The 15,179-nt window shown below is 52.8% G+C and overlaps 1 protein-coding gene across 2 annotated transcripts in view; it reads right to left on the reverse strand.

Annotated features, from left to right (window-relative positions):
* Positions 1-12,149, reverse strand: part of RUBCN (rubicon autophagy regulator) — a 29,552-nt gene extending 17,403 nt beyond the window's left edge. For both annotated transcript variants that reach the window (XM_083848224.1, XM_083848223.1), the window contains exons 1-5: positions 12,058-12,149; positions 5,432-5,585; positions 2,474-2,557; positions 1,447-1,606; positions 103-209 (exon numbers count right to left, since the gene is read on the reverse strand). In XM_083848224.1, the coding sequence (XP_083704350.1) occupies positions 103-209; positions 1,447-1,606; positions 2,474-2,557; positions 5,432-5,585; positions 12,058-12,095 (543 nt within the window). In that variant the 5' untranslated portion in view covers positions 12,096-12,149. The remainder of the gene's footprint in view (positions 1-102; positions 210-1,446; positions 1,607-2,473; positions 2,558-5,431; positions 5,586-12,057) is intronic.
* Positions 12,150-15,179: the final 3,030 nt, after the last annotated feature.

A 15,179-nucleotide genomic window follows, 5' to 3' on the forward strand; every position in this document is an offset into this window, starting at 1 on the left:
GGCCCTTGTCCAATGGCTCTCTGAATGAGACATTGTACGAGCAGCCACAGCCGGACAGCATTTAGGGAAGGCCAGATGTAAAAGCTGGGGGCCTCAGCTCACCATGGACGTGTCAATCTGAGCCAGCAGCCTGGGGTTGTTCTGCTCGACAGCCTCCAGGCACTGCAGCATGGCCGTGACGTGGGCGTCACTGAGCAGGAAGGCAGTGTCTGCGGGAAGAGAACTGCTGTCAGGGGGCTTTCTCCTTACCACCCCCAGCACGAAGGCAGCAGGAGGAGCAGGATGCTCTTGCAGCGGTCTGAGAGGCAAAGCCTGAGCCCTCACGGAGGGGTTTGCTGCCTGCACTTCACCCTGTAGGACAACCACAGCCAGCCCAAGAGAGACAAGGAGGATCCCATGCTCCTGGGCAAGGGCCTCAAGAAGGAAAGCTTCTCTTACCAAAGGGGGTCAGAACCAGGCTCCTCACTCCACTGCGAATGGATTAAACAGGAATAATGCTTGGAGGCCAGTGAGGCTGTCAGAAAACTCACCAATCTACTGGAGAAAACACCCAGCAGTTCTAGGAAAAACCTCTTGCTGGATCAGGCTCTCTACCACCAGAGGAGGAACCAAGATTCTGCCAGACCCAGCCTAAACCTAAGCCAAAAGGCTCACATTTCAAATTATTATATTTGGGTTGAGGTTTTGTTTTAATTAAAGAGGAGCCATTGAAAAACTTCCCTCTTCACTACTCTAAAATGCAGAATTAAAGAAAGATCCTGTCCCAGATCAATATAGGTAATCTTTGTCCTTGCTACTGATTTTTACTTTTCGACAAAATCTCAAGTTTTCACAAAAAATTCTTAACATCTGTGAAGCTGCACAAAGGGCTTCAATTTTCACCTACAAAGTAGTAGAAACACAGCTGTGTTTCCACATAACAAAGAGATGAAGCTCTGACCTCTGATGATTAGAAAGCTTCCAGGGCAGAAAACAACCCAGAGTATTTTTGAAACAGATTCAAAACTGACTTTCTATGCCCATTTTATTTCTTTCTAACGAAAACGCATTTCTCCAAGGCTTCTGGTGCAAGCCTGGACATAGGATTAAGACCAGACCAATTCACTACTTCCAGCAGAAACCTTTGAGCGCATGCAAAAAAGCTGCTGCAAGAGAAAGATGAGGATGTCCAGCATGTTCACACAGGCTCAAGCTCCCGCTTGGGCAGCAGGGAGGGCCCAGGCACAGGCAGGACCAAGCGTGCTCCAGACAAGCTTGCTGCAGAAAGCCTGAGCTCAGCTCTTCCCACATGCATCCGGGCTGTGCTTACAGCATGGACACAGCACGCAAGTCACCCACTTTGCCTGACAGCACAGATTGCCCAGCTGCAAACCACCTTTTCTGCTGTCCCCTTCACTCACGCGTGATATTTTCACGGGAAGATGAAAAAGGCCCATTTTTATTTACCTGCGTAGAATTTCCTTATGTACTGCCTGTTCCTCAGGAGAGGTCTGAGCTGCGCCGAGAGGCAGTGGAACTGCAGGCTGTGCTGCAGCCACAGCTTGGCGATAGCTTGGTCGCTGCGGCCGTCTGGGCCGGGCTGGCCGTTCTCGTGCAGGCTGATGAACTGAAAATGCCAGGCACAAGTTAAGGCAAGAAGAGGAGCAGGGATCGTTCCTCCTCACAGCTTTGGCCCCTGAGAGCAGCAGCTTTCCAGCGCCAGGCACTGTCTGCGGGAACACGGTCACATCCTAGCAGCTTCCCAGCTACCAACCGAGGGAGCACAGGGAGACAGAAGCACCGGAGAGGAACAACACTTCAAAGGTCAGCCAGCAGGAGCGACCAAAGTCCTCCCGACAGCCACCAGCAATATGAATTTCAATGGCATGTTCTCCCACCCCTGACCCGGAGGGACCCCACACTCCCAAATCTAACTGCTTTCCTGCGGTGACGGTCATGTTCTTGCTGACACATTAACTGACGTGTCCATCCTCACTGCCCCAGAGCAGGCCCCGCTCACACGTCTGTGCCCGCACTGGAGGGCAGCACGGTACCCATCAAGGCACAGGGCAGCCACGGGCTGAGACCATCCCCGTGTGTCAGCAGACAGCACAAGCCAGGCAGGGAAGAACCAAATGAACGGTCAGGGCTGAGACGCAACCCAGAAATGAGACAGCCAAAGCCTCTGGAGATTCGTACCAATGCATCAATCGCTCTTGTATGCACAGAAGCACTGCCTGTGCCGGTTCCCTTGGTGATGCCAGTGGTACCCAACCCAGAGGAGCTGGAGACTGGCCTGTGAGAAATAAGGACCCGATTGTCTCAGCCTAAATCACGCTGAGTTCCTGGGATGTGGCTTGCACACAACCACGTGGCTGGTTTGTCCCTTTTTCACCCGCAGCAGGCCAAGGCAAGGCGAACCCAGCAGGGAGGCCCGCAGCCCGGCTGCTCTCTCCCCGCCCGCTGGGTACACAAAAGTACCCCCAGAACTCACCTTCTCCAGGTGATGAGCAGAGTTGGGGCTCAGCCGGCGAATGTCTTTCACGAACTGCCAGTAATCCTTCTGCCTGCAGCACACCTGCCCGGGAGAGGCTCGGTTAGGGCCCACCACACAAGTCCCACCGCAAGGCCGGCCGGTGCGGCAGGCTCGGACTGGGGAAGCTGGACACCAGACACCTCCAGCAGAGATGCCGCAGGCCTGAGCAGGCACTGACAGGGGACAGGCGATGAACTCCCTCCCAGCAAATACAAAATAAGAGAGTCGGACAGCTAAGAGAGGGCATTCAACCTAGAACATGACAGGACGGATCCTACAGCCTGTTCCCACCAGCCTCCTGCTTAGAGGTTTGGGGACGGAGAGCTGCTCTGACCACAAAGCCCTCCAGCTCTGCTTGAGCGCTCTTTAAATGCAAAGCAGGAGCACACACAGCACGGTGTCAGCCCCAGTTAAGTGACAACATTTCCCATTAACCACACGCTATCATCAGCCCCCAGCGCTAACAAGGTGGGCCTGGAGCTAGAAAAGATAGGAAGAGCAAAGTTGCTTTGCAGAAGGGGAAAAAGAATGAGTAAGAAGTCTAGCACAGTCTTATAGACATAAAATTGGGAAAGGGATCAAGCCACAAAACACTGACTTGATGTACATAAGCTGACTAATGCACAGTCTGCTCCCACAGTGACCTCCCCACCGCGTTCAGCCCACAAGTAGGAAGACAGCAGGTCCCCTCCGCTGCTTCTCCTCCAGCAGGTAAGATCCCAGCCCACCACACCATGGAGACAGGACAGATCCTAAGACCGGGAAGAGACGTGGCATTGAAAGGTTCCCCCCACCTCAGTGGAAGAAGGACACTAAAGGCCATCAGCAGTTCACCAGCAGACCAGGGAGCAGAGCCAGCACCACCACCGCCAGGCAGGAGCACAGGGGCAGGAGAAGGGTGACCTCGGGTGCTAGCTGCACCTATAGCAAAGCATGTCCAGTGCCTCAGCCCTCTGCCCGCGTCCTCCCGGTCACTCTGTGCATCACCGTGTCACGTACGCACCCCTCTCTGCCTATGGCGGTCTGCCCAGCTTAGAGCTGGCCGAGCTCCCGTGTCACTGGTCACCTCCTGCCAGAGCAGGACCTGGAGGAGCGTGCTGGCAGCTCAGTCCCACAAAAAGGGCCAGGCTTCAGCGAGGGGATGCAGTGGGCAGCAAGAAACACATCCCAGCGAAACCTGCAACAATCGGGGTCCTATAACACCAGCCACCAACAAGGACACCGGCACGGCTGAGCACCACGGGTAAGAAATTTGAAGCAGCACGCTCTGGCATTGCGTTTCCATCAGCAATTTGCTGTTTGCCTTGACTTTATTCAGACACTGAGTTATTTTTTCTTTCTTATTCTTCCAGCTAAAAAGGAACTGCAGAAGAGCTGCTGTTTTCCTCATCACTTTATCGGGTGCAAATGCAGCCCCAGAACGTCTCTCTTCAAAAAAATGCTGGTTTTTTCCTCCATCTCTACTTCCTCTTTCACAAGTGTCAGACGAATTGGTTCTGTTTTGTGGTTTATTTGTTTGAGGGGGTTATTTTTCTGTTGTTGTTATTTTTAAAACTAGAGCACTAACACAGAAATTTTAGCCCTTTATATTCAACTGGGGTTTTCTGGACAAATTAACAAAATTCACTCAAAAGTTTAAAAACCTCTTATCCTAGTTCTCTTAACATGTACATATGGATTTTTTTATTTTATTTTTTTTACTCCTAGTCATAGAAAAAAGCTGATACAAAAATAAATAAGTAAAAGGAAGTTTCTCTGGAGCAAATATGAGAAAACTCCAGCTAGGAAGCTGTATTTTCACGGGCCTTCCTTTGCAGCTATTATAGATGGAGTGGTGTCACACACACACACAAAAATGAAGGAGCATTTCTAAATGAGAACTGCCTTTGTGTGTAGCATCAAGAAAGGTACTGTGCTGTCCTACTTTGCAGGTGTCTGTTTCCTCAAGCTGTGGCATGAACTGTTACCAATACACGGATGAGTGGAAATCATTTAAATTTCACTTCCTGAAGTCTATTAATAGCACACGTATCAGAAATGAGCACTGTATTCCTCACATATAAAGGGTAACTTCTCTCTTTGCTCAAGTCCCAAAGGAGGTCACAGGCCCACACCGCTGGGGACTAATGGCACAGAGCATCACCTCGAGCAAGTGCTGTCTGCAGCTCCTAAATCCAGGGAGCGAAATCCCAGCCCTGTGCTGGGATGATCTGCCAGCTCCTGGAGGTTTATCAGCTCGGATGCAGCACTGCCTGAATCAGTGGCACCACCCGAGCCCAGCTGCACAAGCTTTCCCTGGGCTTCTCTGCACCTCTGCAGCTGCGGAGCTGGCCGGTGGGACGCCTGCCCGAGGCATGCCCTGCAGGCTTGCTGTAACTCTCCCTTGTGAAATAACTGCAGCGGTAACTGCAAGCTGAAGGGGAGATCCTCAGGCCTCTGCACACAACTGCTGTCCAGAGTGGGAAAGAGAAAGTCTTCCTGGCGGTCAGGGAGATGGGGAGGGCTGGATGAGCAACTGCACGGAACGGCGAGAGCCTGGAAGGAGGCCTCATTCACGCCGAGCGCGGCTGCGGCTCCGGCTGCCAGCCCCTATCACTAACACAGCTAACCAGAAACAGTCAAGATACAAGGCTCCTCTTGCCAGACCTCACTGGGGAGTTGTCCAAGTACACACGGCTAGAGGCTGACTCATGGCAAATTCAGCTTTATCGCTTCGCTACAGGCTGCAGCGGGGAGAAAGAAGAGGCCTCTCCTCACAGAGGGCACGGATGCTTAATAAAAACGTGTCAGAAGTGCATGAGATGGAAAGAACAGAGGCACAGGCCCCTCTGACAACCACGGTGCTCGTGATGCAGGCTGTGACTGCCACCAAAGCTGCAGCAGGAGGGCAGCGGGGCTGGCAGGGCAGACACCTACCTTGTCGTGGATGAGCCCGTGGTAAAGGATGCTGTGCATGTCTCTGCAGAGCCGCTCCAAGCCGCCATACTTAGACCAGACGTTGGGGTTGCTGGTGGACACCAACCCTTCCACTGTGGTCTTCAGGTTGCCCAGCAGCTTCCAGTGCTCCTTCCTGCAGAGGAACACAGCGGGTTGCCTAACGAGCAGCAGATATATGGCAAGAGGAGCTTCAGAGCAGGACGCGCTCCCCACACGGAGACTCTGGTCAGACTGAAACCTTTGGTAGTCCGGAAAACAGCTTCAGGACTTCCCACCTCTCTGTAGTCTAGCCCTGTGGTCTCCAGCACACGGTTTGTGGACCAGAGGCCCTACAGTAATGATGCACATATGACTGGCAGCCACCACCAATACAGCCCCCGGAGACAGCCAGAGCACAGACCGACGGTGCCCGCACCACGCTGCTGGCTGCGTGTGGGCCACCAACGAGGGAGGACATCGTCCCTGCCACTGTCCCGCTCGCCTTACTCACCTGCTCCATCACAGACCGCTGAGTAGCAGCGGACAGAAGCACAGCACCTGCGAGCATACGCCAAATCCAGCAGGCACTGCCTGCGCTGCTCCTGTGCTCGCAGATACCAGCGCTCCCGAGCAACGTGCAAAGCATCAAGAGCTTGGGAAGGACGAGGAAGCGTTCAGCTCCTCGTAGGGAACAGTTGGGACCTGCTCACGTGCACACAAGCACTTTGGTCACTCGATTCAGGGATGTGGGAGATGGACATCAGCAGCGACAGCACAGATGGGTACCGTGCCTTGCCTGTGCAAAAGCAGTTTTGGGGAAGGAAATTTTGGACGGTGGATGTCTGGCCTTCTCCATTCCAGCTTTTTGACAGTGTTGCCAGCTGCCAAAAAGATGTATTCAGACAGGAGCCGCCCTCTCAGAAGCAATAGGAATGTTGCGAGGCGTGCAACAGGAATGTTGCAAGGTATATTTGGGTGTGCAACTGTCAAAAAAAAATGTGCCTCTGCAGGATTTTAACAAAAGCATTGGAGATAACAGCCTGGAATGAAAGTTTAACCTTTACACTGCAAGAACAAGCCCCAGTGTTTCAGCTGTTAATCCCTCTCCCTGCCCAAAATAAACCAGATTGCCAAAGTAAACAAAAAAAAAAAAAAGGAAAACCTGCTTTCGTTTTCATCCTTGTGGGTTAAAGTATGGGCCGCATGCTTCTCGCGGTGCAGAGAAGGACGCTAACAAGCAATATAACCCTGTTCCTTGAAAAGAAGCTCTTCTCGCCAATATTCTCATTTTGAGACTTGTTTGTTATTGCAAAACTGATTAAGTGAACAAGCCGATAATGAAATATTGGATCTACTTCAAGCTACCCAGTCCCTTTACCAGGTCTCCCTAGGGAAAGCCGCCACTTTCGGTGTTTGCCCAAGCTCAGATCACGAGGCGGCCCGTCCATCCTGCCAGCACGGCTCGGCACTTGTCACAGAGACAGAGCAGCAGCTCTGCAGCCGAGCTGCCGTTCGTAAGGAAGTCCCAACACATCGTAAGGGTGGCAGAAGGAACCTGTTCACACACAGTCTGATACCTCCACCACTGCCCAGGGCAGAGGCAGCCCCGTGCCGGGGCTGCGAAAGCCACACTACAGAAATTCCTAGAGCTGTACAACGATGCTGCAGTCGATCCCTAGCGCTCCTAACCCCATCCTAAAACGGGCTTACTGAATGTTAGTAGATGTCCAGAAAAATTCAACAACAGAGCCGTGTTTGCCTCCAGCTGCCCATGCTTATGCTGGCTTGTGCCTGGAAAACAGCAGCTGCTGTAGGATCAGTCAAATGTTCAGAGTTTAATCCCAGGAGTACCAGCAAACGGGTTTATCTCAGGAGAGAATGAATAAAGCACGGATCTAAATCAAAAGCAACCTCCTGAAGGAGATGTGACCTGATGAGACCGAAAAACCTCAGAGGGCAGCTCTCCCAAGCCATCCATCTGAACTGAGAGGCTTTTCAAGCCCTGCCCTCCTGCCAGGGGTGCACGGAGCAGCAGCACCGGCCCCAGGTCAGAGAGCAGCCACCGGACACGAGAGCTCCAGCAGCTCCTCCCCGAAGTATTTCTGACACTCAGAGTTAGGAAATGCAAGTGAAAGCTCAGCCACGCTGCTCAGCTTCCAAGTCCATGAGTCAGGAGAAGTCCCTCCTCGCTGCTTTGTGCTATAAAAAGCTTGCAGTGCGCACAGCGATGGGGGGGCAGCGCACGCTGCAGGGTGAGCAGTGCTCCCCCAGAGGCAGGAAAATCGGGATCCAGCAAACGGGAATCACAGCTCCTCTAATACAAATTAATCTTTAAACAAAATAAACTGCTAAAACTGCTAATAACTGCTAATAACTGCCTCCGTCACTGAACTCAGAAGCATGCAGGAAACAATCAGCACAATCGAAGCACCTCCACAGAGATGATTCAGAAGCTGCCAAAAGTGAATTAAATCTCTGAATCAACACACAGACTCCCAGGGGACGGGGCTTCTTGACCCGAATGATTCAAAAGCATTTTGCAGGTTGGATGTGCAGGACCTTACCCACACCCAAACCGCAGCTGCTCCTGGGCCGGAGCGCGCTGCGTGCTGAAAAGCAGGCGGTGACACAAGCCCAGAGCAATTCAGACCCACACACCTGGCTGCAGGTAGATGGCAAGGAGGCACGGCACAGCCGGCCACAGACAGTTTTGACTGGACTTTTGGGTTAACCCTTAATTAGTGGCAGGATTTGCTCCCCTCTCATTGAGTCTGGGCTGCCCGGAGGGATGGAAAACGACCGGGTGCCAGCTGCCCTCCAGTTCCCTATTTCTGCAGATGTTCAGAGCGCTACTAAGAAATCTGCTTCTTTCTCACCAAATAAAGAAAACTCTAATTCTAAAAAAAAAAAAAAAAACCTAACACGCCCTGACACGGGGGTAAGGACAACTCAAATCATATCATGAAAATACCCCTGCTTACAGGAAGGGCAAAGGGAGCAACACACCCAAGGGAGGTCACAGTACACGAGCAGACCTTCCCCTGCGAGAACCAGACGTGCTGCTCCTTCCGTGCCCTCCCAGGGGCTGCTTCCCCCCCTCCACGCCAGCTGGGTGCGTTTGCACAGCTCCTTGCTGCATCCTGCTGCAGCTCCCGGCTTCCCAAACACCGGGCTGGGGAGAAAGAAGCCTTGGCAGGACGGGGTTTGCTCGATACCTGACCCACAACCTTCTCTCTTTGCTCAGGGGAGCTCAGCCCTGTGCAGCCAGGGATGTTCTCTAACGCGCTGTGATTTACGTTACCCGGGTGAGACTCTGGATGTGCTCCAGCTTCAGCGGAGCCGCGCAGAAAGCAGCAGCTCGAGCTCGATGGGAGCAGCAGCATTTCCTCAGGGAAACCATGGCTCGGGTGCGGCTGTGCCAAGTGGGGTTAGAGTCTGGAGGGTTTACGGCATACGGCTCCGCGCAGGGAAACAGACAACGCTGCCCTGAGAGGGGGGGCACGGTCTGGGGCCTTTTCCTAAGGAACACGCTTCATATGTTGAAAAGGAATCGGTCATTATGTGAGAGCTGCCCGCGCAGTGCCGGCGAGACCCCAGGCACATCTCGCTCCCTCCTTACAGACGCCCTCTGATTCAGCCACCAACTTAACCACCAGCCCCACAAACCCCGCCTGGGATTTCTCCTTGCCTTGCCAATACCGACTCTGTTCCAGACACAGACACACCAACCTGTGGGCAGGAACTGTTCGAAATACAAACGAAAGTTTTGCATTGGAGTAATAAAAGACCGAACACAACCTTGGAGCTGGAAATCGCTCAGTGCCAGAACCTCAGCTGACAGAAACGATGGGGAAATTCTGCGGGAAATTCTGCTTGTTCTCCCGAGGCTTCCTCAGTCCTTCCACGCTAGCAAGAGTAGGAACAACCTCTGGGCCAAATCAGCAGAGGTGACTCAGAACAGACGCAGGGAACCACGCTGCTGAGTCAGGTGAACTTCATTAAAAAATAAAAAAAAAATAAAAAATCACAGAGGTAACCAATATCCAAAAAAATGGAGCTTACACAGCACGTGCCGTACGCCTTCCCATGCTCTGCAGGGGAGCAATTGCTGCCCCAGCACTGTTCTCTACCTGGAGGCATTGCTTGATCCTTCTTAGCACGCTGAAGAGATCGGGCTGAGGATACCGAGGTCGTTTGGGGGTAACCACAGAGGGACTTCTGCCACATCCCCAGGGACGTTCCTGCTCTGGCTGCTCCTCCTGCGGATTTCAAGGTGCCGGTGCCCTGCTGCTGCGCACAGGCAGCTCCGAATCCATCACAGGCAGCTCTGAATCCATCACAGGCAGCTCTGAATCCACCCGTCCACAGGTTTCCTAGACAACGAGCAGCAAATTTCCTTGTGCTTTGCTGCCTGCTCCTCCGCCAGGCTTGGCGCTTCTGGGAAAGAGGAATTAAAAGAAACGCAGGCTTCGCGCAGCTCAGCTGCAGCAGCGGGGAGCAGCTCACAAGGCAAAGGAAGCCCCAGAGCTCCTTCAGCCCAGCGGCTCAGCCCCACGGAGCCCGGGCGGGCTGGCTGGAAACCCACGTGCAGGGCTGCTTGCAGCAGGACTGGAAGCCTGCAGTTATTAAAACAGGGGCACAGCCACAGAAAGGTCCCCCAGAGAGCGCAGCCCCCACCTGCAGCTCCCCACAGGGAACGAGGGAAGCACAGGGGCTTTACAGGCGTTTTCAGCCTCTCCCCCGGCGCTGCCCTGCTCTTGAGGAGGCCAGGCTGCCAAAGCAGGCACGAGAGCCTCGTTTTCCTCTCCTGCCCTTGCAAAAGGAAGGAGTCCAGCGAAGATAACTTTTGCTTCTGCATTTCCCGTGATCCGTGTCCGGTCCGGCGGCCCCGTCCTCTTGCTATGAGTCGCGGCCACAATCTGCCGTGGAACGGCACCTCGCTGGGAAGTAGGATGCTGCACCGTTTGCAAAAAGGACAATGCAAGGCCCATGCCAAAATCCTCCCCGGTGCGAAATCACACAGCCAGGAGGACAGACGGACACCTCCACGTGCACCAGAGGGGACGATGCCCTCTTCTTTCCCCCAGCGAACGTGGCACCACATCAGCCCTACCCGTCACACAACGACGCGGTTTGGCAGAGCAGGGCCTGAGCTTACAAAGGCCAGAAAACAGGCTAAGATGATTCTGGAAATATAAACGAAGTGAACGTAGCCAATTCCGTCTATCTTTCTGAATGTGCTGGGTCTGACACCTTAGCTCAGAGAGGGAGAATGGCTCGAACCGTGCAAAGCATGGCAGCACCGGTCACATTTTCACAGCTGGTACAGTGAACAGGCACCCAGCGGCTAGCTGAGCCTGTCAGATAAGGAATGCCTCTCTTGTATCGGGTTTCAGCCGTTCCCTCCTCCCCGGCCCCTTTTCCATCCGACATCCATTCTGCCTTTCTGGACGCCACTGCAAAACCGGAGCCCGAAACCAAGCCCTGCGAACACCTGAAGCGAATAGCGCCTACCACCGAAACGCCTCCACGGAACGAGCTCTGTCACCCGCTTAAATGCAAACCAAAAAAACCGTGCCCAAAGCACAAGCCCGGATCACGCGGACGGAGCTGCCGCAGCGCCGCCGCTGTCACCTGCCAGGCTCAGGGCGCAGGAGCCGCCAGCCACGTGCAGCCACCAGGCCTCGCGGCCAGAGACGGCGAGGAGCTGGGGACTGAGCTGAAATGTCCGGAGCAGGCGGTGGGACACAACCCAAACCCCAAACCCAGCGAGCTGCGGACGCCAGAGGTGCAGCACGGGGACAAGGCAGGATGGTTCCTCACCGAGCGCTGGCAGCACAGCGGATGCCTCCGCTACGGCGGGCGACAGGGACGGGGACAGGGACGGGGACATCAGGCACCTAGGGCACGTGTGCCTGCACCGCCGCCACGCAGCCCTCTCGCCCATGGGTGCTCGGCATGGCCAGGCAGCGCGCCCGCAGATACACACCCCTGCTGTCTCCTGCGGTGCTGCTACCGCACAGCGTGTCCCCATGTGTCCCCAGCATGTCCCCATGGGTCCCCAGCATGTCCCCACGGGTCTCCATATGTCCCCATGGGTCCCTATGTGTCCCCAGCATGTCCCCATGGGTCCCCAGTATGTCCCCATGGGTCCCTATGTGTCCCCAGCATGTCCCCACGGGTCTCCAGCATGTCCCCATGGGTCCCCAGCATGTCCCCATGGGTCCCTATGTGTCCCCAGCATGTCCCCTTGTGTCTCCAGCATGTCTCCAAGGGTCCCCACGCGTCCCCAGCACGTCCCCGTGTGTTCTCATGCACCCCCAGCCTGTCCCCAGCCTGTCCCCACCGCACACCCAGCTGCCGCCCACCCGCAGCCCCATCCCCGGCTGTCCCCCGCCCGCCCTGCTCCCACACCCCCCGGACCCCACCGGCGTCCCCAAAACCGGCGCCCGCTGCCCCGCTGCCACCCGTTACCCCGGCACCGGCGGGATGCTGCCCCCCCCCTTCCACCTCCCACCGGTGCCGCGCCTCCCGCGTGCACGCGCACGCCCCCCCCCATCTCCCCCATCCCCATCCCCGCTGCCCTCGCTGCCCCCCCCCCCCCGTGCGCGCCCCCGCGGCCCCACCTGCTCTCCGCGCGCCCCCCCCGGGGTTCGACCTCCATGCCGGGCGCGCGCACCCCGCCGCCGCCGCCCCGCCGCCGTCACGTGGGGGCGGGCGCCCGCCCCGCCCACCTCGCCGCGAGAACTACAACTCCCGGCGCGCCCCGCGTGCGGGAGGAGGGAGGGGGGAGGACTACACCTCCCGGCGTGCACCGCGCGCGAGAGGCTCAGTGTGCTGGTGCTCCCCTGAGGCGGGGGTGTGAGGGGCTGGAGGGTTACACGTGATTTTCCCTAAAAAGTAGTGAAATGAAAGTTGAAAAAGGGAAAAACTGGTGCTGCAGGCGTCAGGCTGAGAGTAGCCAAGGGCGAATTAGCAAGGGAAGCAAGAACTAAATATGTTTCAGGACATAATGGTGCCTCAGCAAGGGTTTCTGTACTATTTTGCATAGTGGAAACTTCTTGTAGCTGCGCTCTTTATGAATACATGCTGCCCACTGATGCTTCATACGTGAAAACGCACCACTGGAAACATTTCTGAGACTACAGTGTGGCTTATTGTACTTCAGCATTTGGGGGAACAGGATTCTGCAGTGCCACTCCGAAAGCAATAACAGCAAAACATTTCTCAGAAGGCACTTAAATAGGAGACCAGGACTCCCCACGCATCCCAGTAATTACGTACAATTACGGGACAATTCCCAGCACAGTTGCCAGTCAGGCAGAAATTTGCACAGAGCCTACCTCATTGATCACGCAGGTTGAAAACGCTGCATATAGTGGATTGGCATCTGATGATGTCTCGCACAATATAACAACTAGCTTTCACAGTATAAGTATTGGAGAAAGACTGTTGTAAGATCACTGTTAGTCATCACACCAGGTAAAATGGAGCATACAGGTGAAGCTTACAATTCTCATATAGCTCTTAAATAGGGAATTACGAGATTCTTCTAGCTCCACAAGTCAGAAATAGCCTAGAAATGACGTTGAGCCCAGTGAAAAAAGGTGTTAAATGTGTAAATTTAAATAAATAGAGAAAACGTTCATCAGGTACGCCACTCTGTTGATACACTTAGCTCTACTACAAAGTGAGCAAACATAACTAACTCAAAGCCCTGGAGAGCTGGAAAATGGTTGGGAGACAAAAAAAAAAAAAAAAAAAAGAACAGAACAAAACAAAACTGTGACAGAAACAAATCTTTTATACAGTTAAAGTATAAAGTCTTTACAATTGTGAATGCCATATGGAACCATTGTCACTCATCCAGCTGCTGTCACAATCCTGAGAGGTAGGCAGAAAACCAAGAGCTGGTGTTTGGTTGTTTGCCTCTATCATCCCTGTGCTATTTTAGCCATCTTGAGCACAGTAAAATTATTTTTTGTGATCAGAACCTTTGCTTGGTTTTATGTTGTGCTGAGCAGAAGACAGCTGGTGTCCTGTTTGGATAATAAATGCAACAAATTGATGTGGTACAATCTGGATCTTGTCTGATTTCCACCTGCCACGAGGGCAGGCAGCATCTGCCACCTTTGCAGTTAGCATATTTGTTTTGGGTAAACAGCATTTGTTTCTCAGTGTGACACAGTCACCAGATGGAGCTGCACCCTATAACATCACAGGAATTTGATTCAAGGTTTTGCAAAAAATGCACATTTTATTTGACACCTCCATTATTAGTATTTATCGGTAATATGGCAATAGCATCTTTCCTTTAGAAATGTGACCTTTAAAAACCTCAAGTCCCACACATCATCAATCACTTGTCATCAAATCCCACTTGTCATCTGGAGGAAAATGCATAAATTACCAAATATTTGGCTCCAAGACTCTGTGTCTGAAGTTATGCTGCACATGAGAGATCACAGAGAAGAAAATGGGGATAGAATTCACAGCACCCTGCACTGTGGTTGTGAGTTCCTCCTGCTTGCATGACTGGAAAATCTCTCACTAGCTGAAGATTTCCTATGATGTTAACTGAGCCATTCTCTTCCAGTCAGTAATTCAGCAAGAGGAACATCCAGAAGCATGTTATTGGCCTTATTTTAAGAGGAAAGACATGCATAAAGAGCATAAACGCATGGAAAAGGCCTTGTCAACAGTTTGTGGTACAGTACAGATCCTCAATTCTTTTCTGTCATTCTTGCTCTTCATGATTTATACTCCTAGAAAGATCTCATTCTGCTCTTAAGGGGCAAAGGACTACCTAGTGTTTAGATTAAGGTACCTCCGGCATGGAAGGATAAAACTGTGCCAGGGATTACATACATGAGGATTTAGTTGTGCGCTGGGTACTTTGGGTATTGCATTTGGCAGAGAGGTATTTGCTAGGGAAAATTTGTTGTAGCAAACTAGCATATGTTGTATGTAGGCAGTTAATGAAATGTGGGAGTGTTCACACTGTAAGGGGAAGGTTGTGTCTGTGGAAATATTTATTCCTGCCCAAGGGCGTTTGCAATATAGTGCCTGGAGTCTGCATGCAGTCAGTCAAACCCTAAAACAACAGTTATCCTCTGGTCACATTGCAAAGCCTGCTGCAGGTCAAGGGCATGGGGCAATCAAATTTTGAATGGCAGCTTCAACACAAATCCCAGAGAAAATGCAGGGAGACATGGACAATAACACAAGATGCCCATTGTGAACAGGGGAAACCGATACGAATTTTTCCTTTCAGCGTTTATCAACTGTTTTCTGAAGGAAGTCCAGCCTATATGATCATGTTGTCTGCCCATCTGTTCCTTCCTTTAGTATCTCTAGAACTCACTGACCAATTTCAACCAACAATAAGCAAGATGATGTAGAGATTTCAACGATAATTACAATCCCTAAAGTTTAATGAAGAGAGTGACAGATGAAGGAAAGAAATTTCCTTCACCAAGTTGGGATGCCCAGGGAAGTGGTGAGTCAGTCTCTGGAGGTGTTTAAGGAAAGGTTAGGTGGTTAGGGACATGGTTTAGTGGGTAACATTGGCAGCAGGGTGATGGTTGGACCAGATGGTCTTGGAGGCCTTTTCCAACCTTAATGATTCTATGAAAAAGAGGTAGCTAGCCCTGTTACACCTCATTTAGCAGCAGTCAGCTGGCGACTAGGTATGCATGTACTGTTGACCCATCAACAATACACACACCTCCACAGAACGGAAATATAC

This window comes from Anser anser, assembly GCF_964211835.1.
Source record: "Anser anser genome assembly, chromosome: 9".
Taxonomy (NCBI): Eukaryota; Metazoa; Chordata; class Aves; order Anseriformes; family Anatidae; genus Anser; species Anser anser.